The sequence below is a fragment of the Leucopleurus acutus genome (genome assembly GCF_964270905.1).
Source record: "Leucopleurus acutus genome assembly, chromosome: 9".
NCBI classification, from domain to species: Eukaryota; Metazoa; Chordata; class Mammalia; order Artiodactyla; family Delphinidae; genus Leucopleurus; species Leucopleurus acutus.
Genome location: NC_139144.1, coordinates 79791718 through 79818551, shown reverse-complemented (window position 1 = coordinate 79818551; position 26834 = coordinate 79791718). Strand labels below are relative to the sequence as shown.

Here is a 26834-nt window from a genome sequence, read left to right as displayed (position 1 = left end):
CTACAGCTACCATATGCAAATTCCAACTGGCGATATAATTAGAAATAGACACTAAACTCAAATAGTTAATTATGGCTAAGCAGGTACTTAAAATGTTTGATTATGTAAATAATGGAATGTGTATTAACAAATTAATTAAATTATCTTATTATTCACCAAATTGTCATAGTAATTGATTTTTTAATTGACTGGTACGCCTTATATTTGCTTTCTTCTTCACTGTTAGTCTTTTGGTTAAATAAGAAGATGAATAGTTGATGTCCAGAAGGTGAGAGAATGGGGGAAGGAGAAATTAGGAAACTTGATTAACTGCAAATTGGATTCTCCTCTTTTGGTTACGTGAAGGTGGACTGCTTTTTATGTTTATTTAACATTTAATAATGGAGTCCATTAGGCCAAAATTTAATTTGAAATGTAAGGAGGAATTATAATTTTTCCTCTTAACCAACAAATAAAATATAATTAAGGTTTAATCCATTTCCTTTTAGCTTGTCATGTATAGGCTTTGGGGGATCAAATACATGTATAACAGTCTATCATTTAATGTGCAGTAGTTCAACTCTGGATTTCAAACTTAAAAATATAACGAAGGCACTACAGTTGTTGGAAAAAAAAGAAAAAGAACAATTTGGAAGGCCAAAAATTTGATAGAAGATTAGAAATGTTATCCCTCACTTTTTGTATTCTACACTTCATCATAGCATCAGTTTGCCATGAAACCTAAAGACTCTAATGAGATTAAGCATAAAAGATAAATAAGGGAAAGGTCTCTGATTAGAATTTTAACTGGAGCCCATGTGAGAAAATCCTACCTCTGCTATTGAATCCTACCAGTTCCCAAGGCCTCTCATGCCTAGTTAAGTGTCTAAAATAATCCACATTATTCATTCATTATCTTTTCATTCATTTTATGGTTTCTAAAAGGAAGGCTAAAAAAATAGTAGTACTTATTAGACACTTTTCCATTTTATATACTAGAGTACTGCAGATGGACCACCCATTAAACTTTAAATTAAGACCTTCTGGAAAGGACTCTTATAAGTGACTGAAATACTTTTCTGCAATCATCTGTAGGATATATCCCACAAGAATTTTCTAATATTTTTCTTGATATTATAGTAACACATTCCTAATATAACCTATTGCCCAAGTTAATTGGATGATAATTAACTTCTTTCTGATCAGTATATTTGAGAAGGGAGGCATGTCTTGGAATATATTACATACTTCCCCACTAATGTATTTTTCTTATATTATTGAGGTATAATTTATATTTAGTATACATAATTTATATATAGCCAAACATACTTATAAGTATTATACACAGTTAATTGCACAAATCTGAAGTGCACAATTAAATTTTTATACATCTATACACCACCTGGTTATATATGTAACCACCACCCAGATTAAGATATAGGACATGGGCTTCCCTGGTGGTGCAGTGGTTGAGAGTCTGCCTGCCGATGCAGGGGATGCGGGTTCATGCCCCGGTCCGGGAAGATCCCACGTGCCGCGGAGCGGCTGGGCCCGTGAGCCATGGCCGCTGAGCCTGCGCGTCCGGGGCCTCTGCTCTGCAACGCGAGAGGCCACAGCGGTGAGAGGCCCACGTACCGCAAAAAAAAAAAAGATATAGGACATTTGCCCAAAAAGTTTCCTCATGCTTAGAAGCTCCCACACCTTCTAGGTAACAACTATTTTGATTTCTATCACCACGGATTAGTTTTGACTGTTCTTAAACTTCATATAAATGAATTATAGTATGTCTTTTTATGTCTGGCTTCTTTTTCTCGACATAACGTTTTGGAGGTTTACCCATGTTTGTGTGTATCGATAGTTAATTTATTTTTAAATGTCTCAAAAGTATTACATTGAATTTGTTTATCTCTTTTCTTATTGAACTTTTTCTAGCTTTCAGATTTTATAAAACTGATATGAAGATTTCTTGTGCTTAAATGAAAAGAGCTATCAAGCCATGAAAAGATGTGGAGGAAACTTAAATGCATCACTAAGTGAAAGAAGCCAACCTGAGAAGTTACACACTGTATGATCCCAACTGTATGACATTCTAAAACAGCTAAAGCTATGGAGACAATGAAAAACAATCAGTAGCTGCCAGGGGTTGGTAGGCAGTGGGAGAGATTAATAGGTGGAGCACAGAAGATTTTCAGGGCAGTGAAAATACTTTGTATGATTTTACAATGTTGGATCCATGTCATTATACATTTGTCCCAACCCATAGAATGTATAACACAAGGAGTAAACCCTAAGGTAAACTATGGACTTTGGGTGATTATGATGTGTCAATGCAGGTTCATCCCTGGTAAAAAATGTACCATTCTGAAGAGTGATGTTGATAACGAGAGGCTATGTATATGTGGGGCTGGGTGTATGTGGGCAATCTCTGTACCTTCTTCTCATTTACTGTAAACTTAAAACTGCTCTAAAAAATAAAATGCTTTAAAAGTTAAAAAAAAAAGATTTCTTGGATATATCTTTTGATGGAACTATGACTTCATTTATCTTGGGTACGCAGTTAGCAGGATTGCTGTGTCATAGGATGTTAGCTATATGTTAGTTATACTAATACTGGCAACTTTTTCCAAAACGGGCAAACATTTGACACTCCCCCCAGCAGCGTATGAACGAAAGCTTGCTCTACGTCCTCTCCGACACTTTGTATTGTTAGTCCTTTTAGTGTTTTTCATTGTGGTGGGTTGGTAGTGGTATCTCATTGTTATTTTAACTTGCATTTCCCTGATGACTGATGGAATTGAGCATCTTTTCATATGCTTCTTGGCCATTGGGTTATCTTCTTCTTGTAAAGTAAGTGCCTTTCCATCTCAGCCTCATAATTTTCTGGCAACTTTTCTTGACCTTTTTTTCCCTAGCTCACGGGGAGTTGCAAACTCTAAAAAAAAATCAGATGGCACCAACAGACCAAAGGGTCACCCAGCAGTCCAGCTTCCAGGCTTTTGCCCTCACTCATCCCACCTAAGGATCCCTGGTTTGTGTGAAGGGGGCTTCTCCCCATCATCCTCCAAAGGGCGGTTCTTCCTGCCAGCAGATGAGGCCAATACCACTTTCTGGGGGACAGCAGCACCTGCTTCGCTAGTTTATTCTTTCTCTTTGGGCTCAGGAGGAAGGTTCCCGCCAATGTTAGTGGAGCCTAAAGCGTACTTGACTAGACAACTGGAATCAGGCAATCGGGGACGGCAAGCTCCAGGGGTCTGAATCCTCACTGGAGTCCACAGGGGCAGGTCTGCTCCTCAGTGGAAGACGTGGTGGTCTGCAGTTGCAGAGCCCAGAGCCGAGCAGACAGGCATGGGCAAGGACTGGGGCCACTCCTCCTTCTGTGGGTCCCACACCCCAACCCCACCAAGCCAGCCCACCCTGGCACAAGGCGACCTCAGCAGCAGTGTACTTTAATCACAGGACTTCGCAATACACCAACGGTCAACGAGACTTCTCATTTTATTAACATCAAGGAAACTCAAAAATCATCTAATCCAATTCCTCATCTGTTCCTTGAGAGATGGATTTCCAGTTGATGCTTGAATACTTCCTGGGACAGAAAAGTCTCCACCCATGAGGGAGCCAGGAGGCAACGTAATACAACATGCACTTTGGAACTAGGCACAACTGGATCTGAATCCAAGCCTTGCCACTCACTAACTATGTGACCTTGGGCAATTTCTTTAACCCCTCTGATCTTTGGGGTTTCTCTTCTGAAACCGAGGGCTAAGAGCAGAATTCAATCTATAAGGATGCTGTAAGGATTAAAGAGACTATAACTAAATTTAAAGCATTTACAACAGAGCCTGGCACATAGTAAATGATAGTCAATAATACCTATTTGGGAGCAGTTTTGACCTTTAAAGAACTCTTTTTTATACAACTTGGATCAAAACTCCTACACCTAAATCCAAGTTACAGCTTCTAGCGTGATATCAAATAAACTCATTTTAGTTTCCAGTGGAAGGGACAGCCCCAGACAGTGTCACAGGGTTGGGAAGCATGTCTGGGGAAGGGTAAATAGGCCAGGTTAGCAGAAGCATAAAATACACTGACAAACAATGAGGCTGAAAAAACATATGGACCAACATGAGAGAAATGAATGACCATCAGAGGGACAGCCTGAAGCATTTCTGGCAAAGCCTATGTATGACAGAGTGAGCTTTAAGTTGATCAAGATCAAGCTTGCAAAACTGAACTGGAAAAGAGTCAGACAGATACAGGGAAACAAAGCTGGGGACTATTTTAGTATTTGAGTCAACAAGTAACAAGAACTGAACCAGAATAGTGTCATAAGAAGGACAAAGAAAGGATAAATCAGAGACAAGTGGGCAAATCCTGCAGATTCCACCTCTGCAACATCCCTTTCTACTCATGGTATCATCTCCATTCCTACTGACACCTCTCTAGATATTTATCATGTATATAATTACAATTAAATGTACAAAGGTCTCTTCAAATGACAGCCAGGTAGGAATATATATTCCTCAAATGAATGTCAGTGTTAAAAGATCCAGCATAAGGATTTTACACTTTTATGAACACGTAGAAGTTTAAAAAATTTTAAATGGGTTTTGCATATAGCAGAATAATGAATGAGTCATTTACCACGTTTAAGTTTAGAGTGGAACCAAAATATACAGCTATGCCAATAATTGTAACACAATTACATTTCAAAAGATACAGCAAAAATTCAATAGCACAAACCTAACGTGAAAAGTGAAAGTAAAAATACATTCTTTCATGTCCTAATGTAGAAATTTTATTTTACTTTGTAACTTTTATTATATATTTACTCCATATAAAAGTCAAGTTTACTGACCAGTAAAAATGTAGTTACCTATAGAGACTTTTAAAAATTAAAATCTACATTAAAATTAAATCTATGGTGCTTTTTGAAGTAAAAATAATTGTCGTTGATAACCATAAATATTCTGGAAAAAATCATTCATACTCTTAGCTTTCCCTCAAAGATGATTTAAGAGCTAGTTTCTATATAAAATATTAGAGTCAGAAAGAGAAAAATGGAAAAACAGAGTCACACCCTAAAGAAGGTGAGAATATTTAGTTGGACATAACTACACATACACCGCATACACACACTTAGGCAAAAACACACCTCCCTCTAGGTTTTGGTTCCCTCCCTCATGAACATTTTTGGTGTGGCTCTATAATTTGTTTTCCAGCTTGGAAAAAGACTGAGGTATAGCAACCCTAAGAAAGCAAACTGAAAAGTAGATAGCTGAGAGGAACATAATCTTGAAGTCTTCTCCATAGTCTAGACCCCTGTTTGCCCAACTCTGTTCCACAGAAGAATATCAATAGGTAGTCCATTAAAAAGATGTCAGATAAGTTTGGAAATGCTGGACACTACATATTCTTCTTTTGAAAGTCCACCATTTAAATAAGTATCTGAAACGTTCAAAGAAGTTCTACAGTAAAGAAACCTACTTAATTTTGTTTAATCCATAGCTTCATAACCATACAACACTACTTTTTCCTATCTTTTTTTTTAACATCTTTATTGGAGTATAATTGCTTTACAATGGTGTGTGAGTTTCTGCTTTATAACAAAGTGAATCAGCTATACATATACATATATCCCCATATCCCCTCCCTCTTGCATCTCCCTCCCACCCTCCCTATCCCACTCCTCTAGGTGGTCACAAAGCACCGAGCTGATCTCCCTGTGCTATGTGGCTGCTTCCCACTAGCTATCTATTTTACATTTGGTAGTGTATATATGTCCATGCCACTTTCTCACTTTGTCCCAGCTTACCCTTCCCCCTCCCCATGTCCTCAAGTCCATTCTCTACCTCTGCGTCATTATTCATGTCCTGCACCTAAGTTCTTCAGAACCATCTTTTTATTTTTTAGATTCCATATATATGCGTTAGCATACAGTATTGGTTTTTCTCTTTCTGGCTTACTTCACTCTGTATGACAGTCTTTAGGTCCATCCACCTCACTACAAATAACTCAATGTCGTTTACTTTTCTGGCTAAGTAATATTCCATTGTATGTATGTGCCACATCTTCTTTATCCATTCATCTGTTGATGGACACTTAGGTTGCTTCCATGTCCTGCCTATTGCAAATAGTGCAGCAATGAACATTGTGGTACATGACTCTTTTTGAATTATGGTTTTCTCAGGGTATATGCCCAGTAGTGGGATTGCTGGGTCATATGGTAGTTCTATTTGTAGTTTTTTAAGGAACCTCCATACTGTTCTCCATAGTGGCTCTACCAATTCAGATTCCCACCAGCAGTGCAAGAGTGTTCCCTTTTCTCAACACCCTCTCCAGCATTTATTGTTTCTAGATTTTTTGATGATGGCCATTCTGACCGGTGTGAAATGATATCTCATCGTACTTTTGATTTGCATTTCTCTAATGATTAATGATGTTGAGCATTCTTTCATGTGTTTGTCGGCAATCTGTATATCTTCTTTGGAGAAATGTCTATTTGGGTCTTCTGCCCATTTTTGGATTGGGTTGTTTGTTTTTTTGTTATTGAGCTGCATGAGCTGCTTATAAATTTTGGAGATTAATCCTTTGTCAGTTGCTTCATTTGCAAATATTTTCTCCCATTCTGAGGGTTGTCTTTTCATCTTGTTTATGGTTTCCTTTGCTGTGCAAAAGCGTTGAAGTTTCATTAGGTCCCATTTGTTTATTTTTGTTTTTATTTCCATTTCTCTAGGAGGTGGGTCAAAAAGGATCTTGCTGTGACTTATGCCATAGAGTGTTCTGCCTATGTTTTCCTCTAAGAGTTTTATAGTGTCTGGCCTTGCATTTAGGTCTTTAATCCATTTTGAGTTTATTTTTCTGTATGGTGTTAGGGAGTGTTCTAAGTTCATTCTTTTAGATGTACCTGCCCAGTTTTCCCAGCACCACTTATTGAAGAGGCTGTCTTTTCTCCACTGTATATTTTTGCCTCCTTTATCAAAAATAAGGTGACCATATGTGCATGGGTTTATCTCTGGGCTTTCTATCCTGTTCCATTGATCTATATTTCTGTATTTGTGCCAGTACCATACTGTCTTGATTACTGTAGCTTTGCAGTATAGTCTGAAGTCCGGGATCCTGATTCCTCCAGCTCCATTTTTCTTTCTTAAGATTGCTTTGGCTATTCGGGGTCTTTTGTGTCTCCATACAAATTGTGAAATTTTTTGTTCTAGTTCTGTGAAAAATGCCATTGATAGTTTGATGGGGATTGCCTTGAATCTGTAGATTGCTTTGGGTAGTATAGTCATTTTCACAATGTTGACTCTTCTAATCCAAGAACATGGTATACCTCTCCATCTGTTTGTATCATCTACAATTTCTTTCATCAGTGTATTTTATTCTTTTTGTTGCAATGGTAAATGGGAATGTTTCCTTAATTTCTCTTTCAGATTTTTCATCATTAGTGTATAGGAATGCAAGAGATTTCAGTGCATTAATTTTGTATCCTGCTACTTTACCAAATTCATTGATTAGCTCTAGTAGTTTTCTGGTAGAGTCTTTAGGATTCTCTATGTACAGTATCGTGTCATCTGCAAACAGTGACAGTTTTACTTTTTCTTTTCTGATTTGGATTCCTTTTATTTCTTTTTCTTCTCTGATCGCTGAGGCTAAAACTTCCAATGCTATGTTGAATAACAGTGGTGAGAGTGGACAACCTTGTCTTGTTCCTGATCTTAGTGGAAGGGTTTCAGTTTTTCACCATTGGGAACGATGTTGGCTGTGGGTTTGTCATATATGGCCCTTATTATGTTGAGGTAGGTTCCCTCTATGCCTACTTTCTGGGGCTTTTTTTAATCATATATAGGTGTTGAATTTTGTCAAAAGTTTTTTCTGCACCTATTGAGATGATCATATGGTTCTTCTCTTTCAATTTGCTAATATGGTTTATCATATTGATTGATTTGCATGTATTGAAGAATCCTTGCATTCCTGGGATAAACCTCACTTGATCATGGTGTATGATCCTTTTAATGTGCTGTTGGATTCTGTTTGCTAGTATTTTGTTGAGGATTTTTGTATCTATGTTCATCAGTGATATTGGCCTGTATTTTCTTTCTTTCTGACATCTTTGTCTGGTTTTGGTATCAGGGTGATGGTGGCCTTGTAGATTGAGCTTGGGAGTGTTCTTCCCTCTGTTGTATTTTGTAAGAGTTTGAGAAGGATGGGTGTTAGCTCTTCTCTAAATGTTTGATAGAATTCGCCTGTGAAACCATCTGGTCCTGAGCTTTTGTTTGTTGGAGGATTTTTAAACACAGTCTCAATTTCAGTGCTTGTGATTGGTCTGTTTATATTTTCTATTTCTTCCTGGTTCAGTCTCAGAAGGTTGTGCTTTTCTAACAATTTGTCCATTTCTTCCAGGTTGTCCATTTTATTGGCACAGAATTGCTTGTAGAAATCTCATGATCCTTTGCATTTCTGCAGTGTCAGTTGTTACTTCTCCTTTTTAATTTCTAATTCTATTGATTTGAGTCTTCTCCCTTTTTTTCTTGATGAGTCTACCTAATGGTTTATCAATTTTGTTTATCTTCTAAAAGAAACAGCTTCATTTTTACTGATCTTTGTTATCATTTCCTTCATTTCTTTGTCATTTATTTCTGATCTGATCTTTGTGATTTCTTTCCTTCTGCTAACTTTGGGGGTTTTTTGTTCTTCTTTCTCTACTTGCTTTAAGTGTAAGGTTAGGTTGTTTATTTGCGATGTTTCTTACTTCTTGAGGTAGGATTGCATTGCTATAAAATTCCCTCTTAGAACTGCTTTTGCTGCATCCTGTAGGTTTTGGGTCATCGTGTTTTCATTGTCATTTGTTTCTAGGTATGTTTTTATTTTCACTTTGATTTCTTCAGTGATCTCTTGGTTATGAAGTAGTGTACTGTTTAGCTTCCATGTGTTTGTAGATTTTACATTTTTTTCCCTGTAATTGATATCTCATCTCAGCATTGTGGTTGGAAAAGATAACTGATATGATTTGAATTTTCTTAAATTTACCACAGCTTGATTTGTGACCCAAGATATGATCTATCCTGGAGAATGTTCCATGAGCACTTGCGAAGAAAAGTGTATTCTGTTGTTTTTGGATGGAATGTCCTATAAATGTCAATTAAGTCCATCTTATTTAATATATCATTTAAAGCTTGTGTTTCCTTATTTATTTTCATTGTGGATGATCTGTCCATTGGTGTAAGTGGGCTGTTAAAGTCCCCTACTATGATTGTGTTACTGTCGATTTCCCCTTTTATGGCTGTTAGCATTTGCCTTATGTATTGAGGTGCTCCTATGCTGGGTGCATAAATACTTACACTTCTTATATATTCTTCATGGATTGATTCCTTGCTCATTATGTAGTGTCCTTCTTTGTCTCTTATAACAGTCTATATTTTAAAGTCTATTTTGTCTGATATGAGAATTGCTACTCCAGCTTTCTTTTGCTTTACATTTGCATGGATACGTTTTCCATCCCCTCACTTTCAGTCTGTATGTGTCCCTTGGTCTGAAGTGGGTCTCTTGGAGACAGCATGTATACAGGTCTTGTTTTTGTAACCATTCAGCCAGTCTGTGTCTTTTGGTTAGAGCATTTAATCCATTTACATGTAAGGTAATTATCGATATGTATGTTCCTATTACCATTTTCTTAATTCTTTTGGGTTTGTTATTGTAGGTCTTTTCCTTCTCTTCTGTTTCCTGCCTCGAGAAGTTCCTTTAACCTTTGTTGTAAAGCTGGTTTGGTGGTGCTGAATTCTCTTAGCTTTTGCTTGTCTGTAAAGGTTTTAATTTCTCCATCAAATCTGAATGAGATCCTTGCTGGGAAGAATAATCTTGGTTGTAGCTTTTTCCTTTTCATCAATTTAAATACGTCCTGCTACTCCCTTCTGGCTTGCAGAGTTTCTGCTGAAATATCAGCTGTTACCTTATGGGGATTCCCTTGTATGTTATTTGTTGCTTTTCCCTTGCTGCTTTTAATATTTTTTCTTTGTACTTAATTTTTGATAGTTTGATTAATATGTGTCTTGGTGTGTTTCTCCTTGGATTTATCTGGTATGGGACTCTCTGTGCTTCCTGGACTTGATTAACTATTTTCTTTCCCAAATTAGGGAAGTTTTCAACTATAACCTCTTCAAATATTTTCTCAGTCTCTTTCTTTTTCTCTTCTTCTTCTGGCACCCCTATAATTAGAATGTTCATGCGTTTAATGTTGTCCCAGAGGTCTCTGAGACTATCCTCAATTCTTTTCATTCTCTTTTCTTTATTCTGCTCTGCAGTAGTTATTTCCACTATTTTACCTTCCAGGTCACTTATCCGTTCTTCTGCCTCAGTTATTCTGCTATTGATTCCTTCTAGAGAATTTCTAATTTCATTTATTGTGCTGTTCATCATTGTTTGCTTGCTCTTTAGTTCTTCTAGGTCCTTGTTAAACGTTTCTTGTATTTTCTCCATTCTATTTCCAAGATTTTGGATCATCTTTACTATCATTACTCTGAATTCTGTTTCACGTAGACTGCCTATTTCCTCTTCATTTGTTTGGTCTGGCGGAGTTTTACTTTGCTCCTTCATCTGCTGTGTGTTTCTCTGTCTTCTCCTTTGGCTTAACTTGCTGTGTTTGGGGGCTCCTTTTCACAGGCTGCAAGTTTGTAGTTCTTGTTGTTTTTGGTGTCTGCCCCCAGCAGGTAAGGTTGGTTCAGTGGCTTGTGTAGGCTTCCTGGTGGAGGGGACTGGTGCCCGTGTTCTGGTGGATGAGGCTGGGTCTTGCCTTTCTGGGGGGCAGGACCGCATCCGGTGGTGTGTTTTGGGGTGACCTTATTATGATTTTAGGCAGCCTCTCTGATAACAGATGGGGTTGTGTTCCTGTCTTGCTAATTGTTTGGCATAGGGTATCCAGCACTGTAGCTTGCTGGTCGTTGAGTGGGGCTGGGTCTTGGTGTTGAGATGGAGATCTCTGGGAGATTTTTGCTGTTTGATATTATGTGGAGCTGGGAGGTCTCTGGTGGACCAATGTCCTGAACTCAGCTCTCCCACCTCAGAGGCACAAGCCTGACACCAGGCTGGAGCACCAAGACCCTGTCAGCCACACGGCTCAGAAGAAAAGGGAGAAAAAGAGAAAGAAAGAAAAAATAAAATAAAATAAAAAAGTTATTAAAATAAAAAGTAATTAGTATAAATTTTAAAAAAATTTAATAAAAAAAGAAGAAAAAAGAACGAAAGAAGAGAGCAACCAAACCAAAAACAAATCTACCAATGATAACAAGCGCTAAAAACTGTATTAAAAAAAAAAAAAAGAAAACGGACAGGCAGACCCTAGGTCAAATGGTAAAAGCAAAGCTATATAGACAAAATCATACAAAGAGCACCACCTAAATTTTGGGATGATTCGTTGTCTGTTCAGGTATTCCACAGATGCAGGGCACATCAAGTTGATTGTGGAGATTTAATCTGCTGCTTCTGAGGCTGCTGGGAGAGATTTCCCTTTCTCTTCTTTGTTTGCACAGCTCCCGGGGTTCAGCTTTGGATTTGGCCCCGCCTCTGCGTGTAAGTCGCCTGATGGCATCTGTTCTTTGCTCAGACAGGACGGGTTTAAAGGAGCAGCTGATCTGGGGGCTCCGGCTCACTCAGGCCAGGGGGAGGGAGGGGTGCGGATGCGGGGCGAGCCTGTGGCGGCAGAAGCCGGCATGACGTTGCACCAGCCTGAGGCGCGCCGTGCGTTCTCCCCGGGAAGTTGTCCCTGGATCCCGGGACCCTGGCAGTGGCGGGCTGCACAGGCTCCTGGGAGGGGAGGTGTGGATAGTGACCTGGCCTTGCACACAGGCTTCTTGGTGGCGGCAGCAGCAGCCTTAGCGTCTCACCCCCGTCTCTGGGGTCTGCGCTGATAGCGGCAGCTCGTGCCTGTCTCTGGAGCTCGTTTAGGCAGTGCTCTGAATCCCCACTCCTTGTGCACCCGAAACAATAGTCTCTTGCCTCTTAGGCAGGTCCAGACTTTTCCCGGACTCCCTCCCAGCTAGCCGTGGTGGACTAGCCCCCTTCAGGCTATGTTCACGCAGCCAACCCCAGTCCTCTCCCTGCGCTCCGACTGAAGCCCGAGCCTCAGCTCCCAGCCCCCACCCGCCCTGGCGGGTGAGCAGACAAGCCTCTCGGGCTGGTGAGTGCCGGTCGGCCCCGATCCTCTGTGCAGGAATCTCTCCACTTTGCCCTCCACACCCTTGTTGCTGTGCTCTCCTCCGTGGCTCTGAAGCTTCCCCGCTCTGCTACCCACAGTCTCCTCCTGTGAAGGGGCTTCCTAGTGTGTGGAAACCTTTCCTCCTTCACAGCTCCCTCCCACTGACAATTGGAGCAGAGACTTCTAAGTGTCAATGCAAGGTGTACCTGCAGGAACAGGCAGGACCAAGGTATGAAGGAGCTAACAGGGGCTGAGGGGAGACATCATAGCGGGAAGCACACCTTGGAAGCAACCTCTGAAGCAACCTTTCTTTTATATTTTCTTGAAAAATAAAAATCTCAGCAATGAGTACGCTTACAAAATAGTGTTAAATTCTTGAGAAGAGATGAGATTGTGGTGGTGGTGGGTAGAGGGGAGAGAACACTCTATATGGCCGCTACATTTAGGAAAACATGGTATCCATCCTACTCACTGAGGCCCAGTCAGCCATTTCTCTCATTTATTAACCATCTGTGGTTCATGCTCCCACTAGCATATCAATCACTGAGATATGACATAGGTGCAATTATTCTAAGTGGATTAGTAGATATGGTAAGAGTATCAATTACTACTTCCCTGGAATCACTTGTATGATGTACGCAAATATAGAAGGTTATACACAGACTCCTAAAAAATGAAAACACAGAAGAAAGAACCACCAAATAAGACAAAGTCTCTGGGTAATGTTCACCCTCCTCCAAAATCAACAGGGCTACAGAATGGTATGTGTTGCTCACTGGAGCAACTGCAAACTTTAGAAATGATTAAGGTACAAGAAGTGAAGGCGAAATGTATCTACCCAAGGAAATTTAATTTCATTCATCTGGTATCCCTTTTGTAAAATAGTTTCATAAATTTTCCTCTTATTCTTTAAAACAAATTCCACTGAATCTAGTTTAAAATTTCAAAGTAGTTCCAGGGACAAATCCAAGAAACACAGCACAATTTAAACAGGAAATGTAAAACCAATTTCATAACTAAGTGCGAGTACTCAGACATTTTTTTCCATATTAACCACAATAAATCCACTGCACACTCTAAGTGCAGGGAATAGCCACCACACTTGAAAGAAAATCATTCACAAAAAGGTATCTTAGATACCTGGCTGGTACTCTTTTTTGAAATGAGACCACAATTATTTGGATTTGAAAGCATCTACTTTTTTCTAATAATTTTCATTTGGCCTTTTTCACCTGGGTTAAAGGATCACTCCCAATTCAACCCATGTGCAAATGTAAAATTCACTTACCTGCACAAAACCGCATGCTGCGAAGTCCTCAAACAAAGGCAGACTTGGACGGTCTTCTCTATAGATGGTGAGTTTGTATGTGATCAGGGTCTCACCTTGGATTGGAGATTCATCCACCACAAGCATTGAGATTTTGTTCATCCCTAAGCCCAGAGGGTAGTTGGCAAAGCTGGAGAGAGAATGAGAGAGACAACTCAAATTGACTCATACATCAATATTTATTAAATGTATACAATTTTCATTAAAAACAGATAAGATCTGCACCATTTCATAAGAAACCTAAAATGTGAAAAAACTATTTTAACTTATGTCTCATTGTGCTTTGGTATACCAAGAGTTATCTTTCAGAGCAAGTCATGTCCCCTATCAATTACAGAGAAGGGAACTAATATTATTAACCACCTGTCAGGGTCATATATTATCTCATTTAATACTCACAACTCCATACAAAAACTATGATACTTCCCATTTTAAATATAGTAGAGTATGGTAGAGTCAGGGTTGGGACCCAGGTTGGCCTGACTTGAATTCTCTTTTCTTTCTATTATACTTTCTGAGCTCCCAGGAATGCTGGGTGCATTTCTTTCCATACAACATAGGAATATGAGTATATTTCTTGCCGTGGACATGGAATGTCATAAAATTCTATCTTCTGTTCAAATTATAAACCAAAGAGTTGATGACTCTCAAAAGAGTCAATAGAAAAAAATCCCATGAGACTAAGAAAGTTAGTGTTACTATGTCCACAAATTGTCACCAACATGTTTATTAAGTAATCAACACCTGAATCTTCAAAAACTTGAGGAGCTGGGTTGGGGTAGAGGAGGCTACTATTCAGAAGGGTGAACTCTTCAACTACCTAAAAACATAAAGATAACAATAAACTCAATTTTCCCTGAATGAGTCCTCTTTGATACTTTTCATATCACAAGATCCTCTCTTGTTATAACATTGTTACAAAGATTAAACACAAAGATTGTTAATAGATCAGTAGAGCACTCATGTGTTCTTTTTAACAACATGGCATCTGTAAAGCAGAGGGATTTCACACCCTGGCAATCCCTCCAACAGATCTTGTGCCTCAGGTTTTCTGAACCATCTTCAAAGGTTGCTTCCAAGGTGTGCTTCCTGCTATGATGTCTCCCCTCAGCCCCTGTCAGCTCCTTCATACCTTGGTCCTGCCCGTTCCTGCAGGTACACCTTGCACTGACACTTAGAAGTCTCTGCTCCAATTGTCAGCGTTACCACATCAAATGGGACTTCAGAGTAATAATCTTTGATCTTTGAGTTAAATTCAGGATTTAGTTCCAAATGCGGATGTGTGAAGATCTGCTTGATATGACATTGTGCATCTTTATCTGTTTAAAAAAACAAAACAATGATAGAAACACCTGTGGCATGGATAAATGTTTAAAAATCATATATGATTAAGGTTTTGAAAATTCTTTTGAATAACTTTAGTGATCACTGCTGATTTTCCATTTGGTCCTCTAGTCATAGTTGATTTGTGGCTTCAGCTGGGTTTTCTATTTGCCAAATTTTGTAGACCTTGCCTCATATAACAGTTGTTGACTTTGGTTGATATTTTTGCTCAGCCTTTAAAAGTTTAAAGGCACAGAAGGTCAGAAAATGTCTCTCCAGTGGACTGATAACATTTCATAACATTTATTGCATATATCAAGCAACTGTGTAAATGGGGGGGAGATGACTCTGTGGGGTGGTGACAGAAGGATACCAGCAGGGAATAAGGAAAATTTCTTGATGGGAAGTGTCATTAAACTGCCATTGGATTGATATGTAGCTTACAGGCAGGAGGGTGAAGCAAAGAATGTGAAATCCAATATCATGCCAAACACTCAGACACAAAAACATGAGACCCCCTCCATACTCCGGCCACCTTAACCTAAGAAAGTACCCTAAAGTATAAGAAGGAAATGCTATCCTCTGCTCAACCCTGTTACAGAACCTAGCATATTATTTCATATAATTGATTCTAAGCCATTTAAAAAAAAAGTGTTTCTATTTGATAACTCAATTTTTTGCAAAAGTATCTTAGTGAGAAAAAACTAAAAACATGTTTCTAGGCACATACACCAGCCACTGCTAAACTATACTATGTTCATATTTGAAATAAACAAATTACTCAAAAGCAAATGTTTTTCAAAGAAATATTAACAAGTATTTTGTGCCAGAAATACTTTTCAATAGTCAACAAAATTCCAGTAAAGGTAAACATAGGAAATTCTATAAAAACCAGTAAAATGAAAATGTCTTCTGTTGCCTTTAAATAAGATGTTCAGGGCTTCCCTGGTGGCGCAGTGGTTGAGAGTCCGCCTGCCAGTGCAGGGGACACGGGTTCGTGCCCTGGTCCGGGAGGATCCCACATGCCGCCGAGTGGCTGGGCCCGTGAGCGATGGCCGCTGAGCCTGCGCGTCCGGAGCCTGTGCTCCGCAACGGGAGAGGCCACAATAGTGAGAGGCCCGTGTACCGCAAAAAAAAAAAAAAAAAAAAAAAAAAAAAAGATGTTCAATGATGTTTAACATAGCGACAAAAGGATAACACCAAATTTGCCACAGGAAGCTATACACCTGCACTTAAAGAAAAGTCGATTATCCTGTTACCTGCTGTCTCTTCCTCTATTGTTATAGAGCTATCACAACGATTTTTCTAAAATCACATCTGATGACTTGGCTTCAGTTCTTTAACAGTTTCTCATCACTGCCAGAATCTAGGCCAAGTTCCCAGTAAAGCTTACAAGGCATCTCATAACCACTTCCTTGGTTCTCCTTCCCATCTCCCATCACATCCTGGACTTTGTGATTCAACAATACCAAAAGTTTTATATTTCTCTGCCAGACACGGAGACAGATGCATCACCAAATCCATGGCAATGAATACCCCCAACTTTATAGGTGTTTCATTCTAGTTCTGAGAACTAGGTGTCAGTTTAATTCCCATCGTGCCCTAAAATAATGAAAGTGAATAAATGTGTGTATTTCTGACCCACATTCCAGGAGTTTTCTCAGCTGATCAAAGAAAAAACTACTCTGGTAAAATTAGGAACAATAATAATAAAATAGATACATTGTAATTTCATTGCAGGGAAAAGTCAATAAAAATTAGTCAGTTTGGTTGAATGACTCAATGAATTGGGTAAATACCTGCTTAATTGATTTTACTTGTTATGAAAGATTCTATCTGGGTGACAGATGTAGGTGGACTTCATCTATAATTTCAATAATCCTACCAGCTCATAAATTTTTTTGTAATGAAAGAGAAAAAAATGAAAGAATAAGGGTGAGACTGTATTATTAGATTTAACCTTGAAAAGGACCATAGCTTTTCATTTGAATTCAACCACTTATTAATAACACATTCATTTTTTCATCAAAGATTTTTTTTTTCTGGTATAGTCTATGTTCAAGGCACTGAGATAAGCACAGTAAAAACAGGTTACTTTTGGTCATGAGATCTGATTCAAATGGAGACTGTGAACCCAATCTAACACTTTAAACAAGCTGGAGTTCAGGGATATGGAATGTGCTTTCAAAAGCACCATTTCTTAGGCAGAAAGGGAATATAAATACGTGTGCTACACTTTTATGCTCAGAACCAGTTAGATGAATAACAAAGTGGAAGAGATTTTCTTCAAAATAGTAATCATAGGAAATGTATTGATACTTCAACTTTATATATTTTTATAAAATAGTCACTGAGAGTTAATTTCCTCGCAGTTTATACTTTCACTTAATAATGAACATTTTCAATGGGGCCTGCCCATTACAACACTGAAACTCAGCCCTAAATGAAAGAAAATGTGTAATCATTCTCTTAAGCAAGATTTTAGCAAGTGCTTGTTTTTGGTTTCATCAGAAACTCTTCACCTCTGGCTTATGTACTGCATCCTAGACCCCCGCTTGAAAGCTGATTTTGTCCTGACATCATCTTCAACTGAAATCATCAGTGGTGCTGCCTACAAACACCTGGTGTTTCCTTGGCATCCTTCCCAATCCAGTCCCAACCTGTCTCAGGCCAGCTTACCTTAGCTCTGCAGAGAACCCACTGTGAGGTAAGGTGGTAGCAGGCTGCTTAACGTATTTGGCAAGTATATATGGGAAAGCTGTTTGAAGTCTTGGTTGTTTTTAATGGATTTCTTTTAACTGCAGAAGTTTGTTGCCCTCTTGAGGGATAATCATAACTCATATTAAACACAAAAACAGCCTAGACACTGAAAGATAATCCCACTTGTTCTAAAGCATCGAGTTATTTTTTTAAAATCTTATACCATAAAAATAGGAAGATTAACTTTGAAGACCCAGGTAGGACTAGTTTTTAATCAACATAAAAATATGAACAAAGTTGAAGAGCTTATTTAACATGTTTGTATCCTCTACCCTATGCTAACTGAAAACTAAAAAAAAAAAAAAAAAAAAAAAAGATTAATTTGTACAATCGTTCCTCTTATAAATGAGAAAACAAAAGACCAAAGAGGTGAAGTGGCTTTCCTGATCTAACCCAGATCCTGGCACACTAGACCCTCAACAAATGTTCATTCTAACCTTGCTCCTAGTTTTCTCAAAACTAGTCCTTTTCTCACTACACACTGGGTACCAGCCTCCCAAGAGAACTGAGTAGCATGTATTTTTCTAGAAGTGGGAGATTGGATGATAAATGCAGGGAGGGAATAGTGTAAGTATATGTTACTTTTTCCTGATCAGCAGTACTTTATTCAAAATGCTATTTTTTTTAATTGGATGTATTTGTTGATTCTATTAAACCACATTATTGTATCACCTCTCAACCTATCGTGATTTTAATGATAGTGTTAAAACACAGTGAATGAATTAAATTGCATTTTAGAAGAGACAAATTAGATTTATTAAATTGGAAGACTTCTATTTATCATAAATTAGATCTTAGTCCATAAATTTTATTGTTTTCACCTTTAATGTTTTATCAGAATAGATTTTTTTCTGAAAGGCTAAATTTTCTGTGTATGTTTCAGCACCAATTATATATATATACACATATATATGTTAAAAACGTATACACTGCCAAAAAACAAACCTGATAAATAGAATTCTTATTTTTCCATCATATTATTATAGGATATTAAGATAATACATGAGCCTTGGACAAAGAATCTGAAGACCCATTTTCATGATCCAGCTCATGCATTTAATAGCACTGTGATCTTGGAAAAGTCAGTAAGATTCCCTAGAATGATATATTTGCAAGACCACTGGAATAATACTGACCAGAATGAAGAAAATTATTTAAAATTTAAAAAATCTATATAATACTTAAAATGTATTACTATTATATATGTATTTATATTATTGATTATACCTTGGTTAAAAAATTCATGAATTTTAAGAAAAGAAATTGAAATTTGGCTTAAAAACTCTCAATTGTGGGGTTTCCCTGGTGGTGCAGTGGTTGAGAGTCCGCCTGCCGATGCAGGGGACACGGGTTCGTGCCCCGGTCCAGGAAGATCCCACATGCCGCAAAGCGGCTGGGCCCATGAGCCATGGCCACTGAGCCTGCGCGTCCAGAGCCTGTGCTCCGCAACAGGAGAGGCCACAGCAGTGAGAGGCCCGCGTACCGCAAAAAAAGAAAACAAACAAAAAAAACCAAACTCTCAATTGTTATAAAGAAAACTCAAATCAAGTACTATCCATTATATCAACAATCTGGGAGAAAAGGATCACTGTTGGGTAGTGAGAGTCCTAAAAATCAATATATAGAGGAGATGCCAAGCTCTTCCATCTGAGAGTCCCCAAGGCAAAGCATTAGCACCGTTAGGGCCCCTCAAAATAAGTTTGGAAGTTACTGTCTTTAAATATAAAAATATAATATTTGATTTTCAAAAATGGAAAATTAAAAATCTTTTTATACAAAAGTAGCAAACATGAATTCATTCAGAAATCTCATAACTTCTGAAAATTTACATAAAATACAGTATCAGCCTAAAGATGCCCCAATATGATGATTTATTCAACCTAACTGTTGATTATGATTCTGAAGCACTTTCATTGGAACTCACCATTAATGCAATGTATTTCTTTGGTTTCATTAATAATTTGTGGAACTGCAGCTAAAAAAAGAAATGTAAATTAAAAAATGAAACTATTAATCAAAATAAAAAGAATACATATTCAGGTATCTGAAACTCAGGATAATTTAATAAAACACATATTTTATTATTTAATTTGTATTACATCAGAAAGCACTTCTAAGTTAAACTGAAAGCTAGAGTAAAACAAGAGAAGCTATTTGGTTCAAATTGCAGAAAAATAATTATTTCAAATAAGAAAATATTAAGGGAGAAGAATGAATGGTCTAAATGCCATCTATTGCTTGAAGTTGATCTATCAGAATTCCTCTAGTTCTATGATCTTATGGCTATAATTTCTCAAATCATTAAAATTCCATCCAGTTGGTTCCACTGATATTTACTTTGTTTCTAAATTCAACTAAACATTTATCTAAAAGACTTCTTAATAAATACCAATGGGACAAATGAGTGAACAAAAACAGAGTGCATAAAGAAATCATTTAGAGAAGAAAAAAATGGTGGGAGAGAGAAAGACAATCAGAACAGCAGTTTAACATCAGTTCTTCCCTGACCTTATTGATTCATTTTATTATCAAACTTTCGCATGCCTCAGAATCATGTGAAGGGCTTGTTAAAATAAAGAATACCGGGCCTTATACCCAGAGATTCTGATTCAGTAGATCTGAATTTTCCAAGCTTCCCAGATGATGCTGATGTTGTTGGTTTAGGGGCTACACACCCAGAACCACTACATTGGATTAAACCTTGATATGTAGTAGGAAAACTTGGATTTTTAAAAAAAAAATGTAGACACATGTACTTCTTTTCATTTTTTCTTCCGAAAATTAGAAACATTTTCTTTTCTTTAGAAGGAAAAAAACTGAAAATTGAGATAAGCTTAAGAGAGAAAATCAAAATCACCATTAATTTTCCTTAAGGTCCATATTGCTTGTAGCCAATTGTTTCATTTAATAATATATCTTAAACATCTTTAATGTATAGCTATTTTCCCACAATATTAGAATGGCTTTATAGTAATTTATTGGATGACTATAGCTTAATCCAATCCACTATTATTGCAATAATGGTAGTTGCTATTTTTTTCATTTATTAGTAATTTATGTAATTAAATTTTTGTGTACGTTCTTAATTATTTCCTTAAAATGAATAACTGGAAGTGAAATTTCTGGTATGTAAGAATAACTTTTAAAGCTTTTCTTACATGTTGTTAAATGGCCCCTTAAGAAAGATTGTTCTAAATTATACACCCACCAGCAACATGAGAATACTCATTTTCCTACACTCTTCCCAACTCTATTATCTTCAAGAGGAAAAATCTTTCCAAATTTGAGGGAAAACAGCATTTTCCAGTTTAATTTTGATTGCTAATAAAGCTAAACATTTTTTATGTTTTTGGCCACACAATACTTGTTTTTCATGTAGAAAGAAGTGGGACTACATCCTTTACCTTTTTTATTTTCAATTGCATTAAATGGTACTTGTGGTTTTTTCATGTTCTCATCCTCTGCGAAAGAATTCCTGTGAATGCAATATCAAACATCTCTGGATCAATGCACTGAACAAAATTCATGGAAATTACATCTAACACACTATCTTTTTTCCTGTGTGTGAGCACAGTTATTTTGATGAACACAAAGAAAAACTTTCTGGATTTCATTCCTCAAAACTGGCAATCTTGTCTCAAGTGAGGTGGATGGAAATCTCATCATCTTTAATCAGCAGAAGCACATTTGAAGAAAACCAGGGCAAAAAGTCACTCTTTGGTCCAAAAGGGAACAATCTCTGATAGCCTAGGTCCAACTGAAGTGATTCAGAAACACACATTCCTATTGGAATCTGTTTGGCTAAAATTACAAAGTCTTGAAGCAAGAAGCCTTGGAAACTCTGAGACACAGACTGAGAAGAACATCCATATAATCTAAGAAATTGAAGCGTACCATGCAGAAAGTGACCTGTCCTGCCAAGGATTCTATCCTTAAACTCTGATGAACAGGAATGAATTTTAAGGGTTAGTTATATCTTGGTGTGTTTGCCTCATTTTTCTGTTGTATAACTAAATGCTCAGCCAGATTGGCCTTCAAATCCTCAAATTTGGGACCAAAGTAATCTTAAGTTGCAGACAGAAAAATTGCTGGTCCTGATGATAGAGAATACTGGACAGGATGTGACTTCACTTTACTATGCTGGGTTGTGAGGCTCCATTTCTACTCCAGAGAGACAGAGATAACAACACTGGCCTTACTTCACAAGGATGCTATGAAGATTCAATCAAACGCTCTGTGTTAAATTACATTTTATAAAGATTTATTGTTCCAGATATTGTACTGTACTAGTAGAGATGAATAAGGCATTTTCAATTCCCTTAAAATATAAGCATCAGATAGGAAATTAAGAAGCATAAGGAACTAAAACTATAGTTAATGTTGGGAGGTGTGATCGTGTTATTGCAGTTTTATTTTTAAAGTCTTTTTTTCCCTTTAGTATATGCAATGATGTAGTCAGGGGTGAAAAATTATGATGTCTAGGACTTTAAAATAACTTTCCTCCTCCGAGGAATGAAGAAATAGATAAAGCAAGCATGGGGTGAGGTACGTTTACTTGAAGTTTGAGTGCCAGGCCAAGGTAAAAAAAAAAAAATCTCTGATTTCATACGAAGTAAACATTCTAAACAAAGCTCATAAAAGATACAACCCTGAAATGCATGTAAACTGAATTTGTTACTATCTTAATGGAATGGGATGCTTTGTATGTTTACTCATCCTGCAAGTGATTTCTTGTGTAATTTTGTGAATAACTTATTTGTTTTGACAATGTGTATTTTCATGGAAAGCATGTGATTAGAGCAAATTACACTTGCTACTTTATTTCCAGTAAAGTGAAAATTAGCAGAGAGTACATACACATTGATTTTAGTGTTTTCATTCTGTTAAGATTTCCACTAATTCTGTTGGGACCTCTGGATTCTAAGCCTCAGGGCACAGACATAAGTCACTTTTTCTAAATGTTGCTGTTTTGACTTTATTTCTCCTCACCTTGTTGCTATAAGCAGATGATCTTTATTTAAAAGGGTGGAGGAAGGCATTAAACCCCACAGATAGTACAGGTATGTAAAACTGGCTTTTTTGGTATGAAAAACTGGAGAAGAACCACTGTGAAGATAAGGGCAATTATGAATGACTACACGTGATCTTCCTGTCAGCATGAGGTCTTGGTGTAAAGCACTGGACAACGGGCAAAAGGCCAGGGCCCTAGTCTCAACTCAAGTAGCTGCGTGGCTTGGGCAAATAACCCATCTCCTCAGCACCTCAGTTTCCTCATCTGGACAATGTGTATCGTATGCATCCTCCTTGTAATACCGCATGAATGATAATTAAATATATATACATTCACTGGTAAACTTGAAGATAATTAGAATTGAGTATTCTTTCTTAAAATGTTCTAGAAACAATTTATGTAATTGTTTCTTGATAAAGACTTCAAGTTTACTTATCTTAGTGTTAACTTAGATAAAGCTTTCATACTTATCTTGATTTTCCTATAAATGAAAGAAAAATATATACCCCATTTGTCGATGCTGAAGTGACTTCTGGATGGTATAGGAACAGGAAACCGAAAGTATATTAATATTTACTACCTATCTGCTCTGCAGCACACCACACACTATGCAGTACATGATGGAGGTTATCTTATGTAATCTTGAAACAATACTTGGTAGGTGGTATAATCCATATTTTACAGGTATGGAAACTGAGACTCAGAGGAAAATCTTACCTGCTATAATTAATAAACTCTAGAGTTGGGATTTTTGAATCCAAGTCTGTCTGATTCAAAAAGGTCCCGACCTTTTCTAACTATATTTAAAACTGACCTTTAGTAAATTTCATTGTTGGAAGGAATCAGTTAGGGTTAGAATTAGGCTTAAATTCAATATTCTGAAAGTAAGTCAATTGCTTAACCTTATAACAAATGTGGACCTTGAGACAAATTTTGGGAATAAACTTTCCAAAGCTTGCATATCTCAAAGGAACTCACCCAAAGTTAAAAACCATATTTAAATAGACTCCTTGGTAAATCAAGTCTGTTCTTCCCTCATCGACAACGGCGAAAGAGACAGTCTTGGATTGAGTGAGTGCAAAGAACAAACAAAGGGACAGTAGGCTGTATTATTTAAAACCTAATTTTCAAACAAACAAACAAAACCTTCTATCAATCCTATTATTTCGGAGTATTGAGAGAATAAGGCCAGCTGCATAAAGATGTGGCAATTAAAGTGAGTTCTGGTCCTGGGAGATGTCCTATGAATTCTTTGAATATGTGATTACTTGTATTTTTGAACTATTAAAAAAATGTTTCTTATAGGACTGTTTTCGCTGTCTCCCGAGGCAGAAGGAAATGAAGGACAAGTCAGTAGAACTGAGGCCGTTCCTGAGGGTAACTTCAGAGACACTGATGATCGTGCACAGCCATCTAGTCTTTCATTCCCTTGGGAGGTTAGGTTTACTTCTGTTTTCCTGGCAATAGACAAGTCAAATACTCACTTAATTCTATCATATAAAAGGGAAGCAGACTTAGCTGGCACCATAGGCACTGCCCCTTCCCCTGGCAACTGGGAGTGTTACTATGTTCTCTGGCCCAGCAACCCTCTTATTCACTCACTACTACCCCTCATTAGAATGGAAGTGGACATAGGAGGCCAAGGACCTTTTCTCCTGGCCGAATGCTTCTCTCTGAGATTCCATCTTCTAAAAAAAAAGTTCTAATCTTGCGGTAGAGACAGACATATTTATAAATTTGGATAGGTTTTGCCTAGAATAAAGTCATGCCTCAAAAACTCCAAATGAATGCTCATACCGTCTCGGGCTCCACTCTGACTGATGGTTCATAAAACAAATCTCACCTAATTCTTTCTGTCTGATGCTCCCGTAATTCAAGGATATATATCACAGGATGAAACTAGCTTGAAACTTTTAATTTTAAACATGACTTTTGAAAGGAGTCAAGTCCTGATGGTTTGAAAAAACTGTTGGATATATTTTTGTTACAGTGTTTGAAGACCACTAGAATCATTATGGTTTCAATGTTTTAAAGAAGCGTATTTTCCAGAGCATGAATTTTTGGACACACTTCTTTTTGTTGCTTTCTTTAATGTAGGCAATGCCTTTTGAAATCAATCTTTAGAGATTTTTGGGGTTGCACAATTCAAATTTGTGGCTCTCTTACCATTCCAGCGGGTGTGGCTGTGCCTTTTTATTCAGGAGCTGAAATTGTTCGAATACATTTAAAAGAGACCAGTATTGGGTCAGGATGGAACCAGGTTTCCCCACAGGATTTGCCGTATCATGAAATTCACGCATCAAAGATTGAAACCCAGGAGTAGTAGACGGGAAGAGCTGAGAAGGAATATTCGAAAGCAGAATATCAGAATAAGTTATGGAAAATAAAATGTAGTATTACTAGGAAAGGTCTTATATTTATTTATTCAGATATTTAAAAAATCAGATATTTATTTAAAATCCATTATCTATACCATAATTTAATTTTCTGTGTTGCTGTCAAGGTAAATGCCACTTTTTATAAGGAACTAATTTTGCTGATGTTTATACTTTCAAATGGGGTGAATTTTATTTCCCTTTTCATTGAAAGGAAATGGATATCTGCTTTCTATAGATACCTGAAAACAGCTGAATAACAGAGTGCGTCAGGTAGCAGGAAAAATGAGGAGACATTCTCTTGGGTTACAAGTGCCTTACAAATCTCAGGGTGAGAGATATTAATCCTACCAAAAAAAAATCTATGGTTATCCTCTTTCTACTCTGAGAGTCAGGAAATTAGTGTCTGCCCTTTCTGCTACAAAATAATTCTTCTATTCTTCACATTGTGCCAAGAGATGTTCTTTACTTTCACAATATCTTAAATTGAAGATATTGAAGGATGAAGGATGAAGCCAGGTCTCTGATTATCTTTGTAGAGTATTGACCCAAACTGTCATGAATGTAATACTTACTATATTTAAATTAATTAAAATAACCCATCAATTACGTTATCTTTGGAGTAATAAGCTTACTTTGAACCCTCTAAAATATGGAGCTAAGTTATAAAAACAAGTGTCAAACCTTCACTAATTAATTTAGTAATTTGGTTATAATTCATACAAGTAGCATCTGAATACACAGATTATTTTAAGTAAAAAATAGTTTATTCAAACAGATTAATAATAAATTATTAGTAGACTTTTTAAAATGCTATTTTAAAGAGATATTTTGTATAAACACATCTTAGGTAGAAAAATATGAATCCAATATAATTTACCTATATAAGGGCGGAACTGGAAACAAAGCAAGTACTGAGCGTGCACATGTATATGTAATAAACTATCCTTTGATATTGAGCAATAACTTAACAGAATCCAGGAAAATACATAGAAAACAAAATAAATGCCATATATATTTTTTGGCTGAAACCAATAAAAGTTACTATAATTATTTACATTTTCTTTCTTTGGATTTTGCTACAGAGTTACAACAAATTAAGATTTAGGTAGTTTTAAAAAATATTATTGTTCTATTGAGTAATATTTACTTTTACACAAACGAAAAAGAGCATAATAAACAGAAGGAAATTTTGGTTACATTTTGGTTACAAAGCTAAAAGCAAACTTTTTTGGAAAAATGTTAGCATTTTCCCCTTAAGAACTATCAAATCCTGCCAGCTATATATTAATTCCATATTCTTTCACTTTTAGTAAGTCATGTATTATCTGCAAACTCTTAAAGAATATGCATTCTGCTCATCTTAATATTTATATCTCTGAAAAGAAGAAGCTTACAAAGATTTCTATTCCTTAAAGAAATATCTTCACCTAGTTTTAAGTCAAAATCAAGTCTCTTATGGCTGATCTACTGTAATCTCAGTAATCAAGAGGAATCAAAGGTCACTTTTGTTTTACCAGTTGGAATTGTCCCAAACTCCTGAGTTCCTTTATGAAAGTCATAATTGAGTTAATCTCCTCTAAAGATAGGCATTGATTTAGTTCTTTTTGATAGTTTTCACCCTATAATGGGGGGAAAAAATGCAACTCTTAAGCAATTGCTACAAAGTCAAACCATGTTTAACACAATTCAAGAACCAAATTTTGAACTCTATAAACAGCTGGGCTAATTAATTCTAAATAAAACATAATAACTTTAACTTGCCAAAATGATGTCAGAATATAAGAAAGCTTCCTATTTGACCAAAGGACCTGAAATAGCTCAGTAAGTACTACTTTGGTAGTAAGGTTGGGAAATTGGGCCCAGAAGGAC

At 37.0% G+C, this 26834-nt stretch overlaps 1 protein-coding gene across 2 annotated transcripts in view; it reads right to left on the bottom strand.

Moving 5' to 3' along the window:
• Nucleotides 1-26834, bottom strand: part of CPED1 (cadherin like and PC-esterase domain containing 1) — a 299694-nt gene that overhangs the window by 145003 nt on the left and 127857 nt on the right. For both annotated transcript variants that reach the window (XM_082845993.1, XM_082845994.1), the window contains 6 exons: nt 26480-26584; nt 24754-24923; nt 20981-21051; nt 19501-19551; nt 14626-14812; nt 13455-13623 (listed from right to left, as the gene is read on the bottom strand). In XM_082845993.1, coding sequence (XP_082702119.1) covers nt 13455-13623; nt 14626-14812; nt 19501-19551; nt 20981-21051; nt 24754-24923; nt 26480-26584 — 753 coding nt within the window. The remainder of the gene's footprint in view (nt 1-13454; nt 13624-14625; nt 14813-19500; nt 19552-20980; nt 21052-24753; nt 24924-26479; nt 26585-26834) is intronic.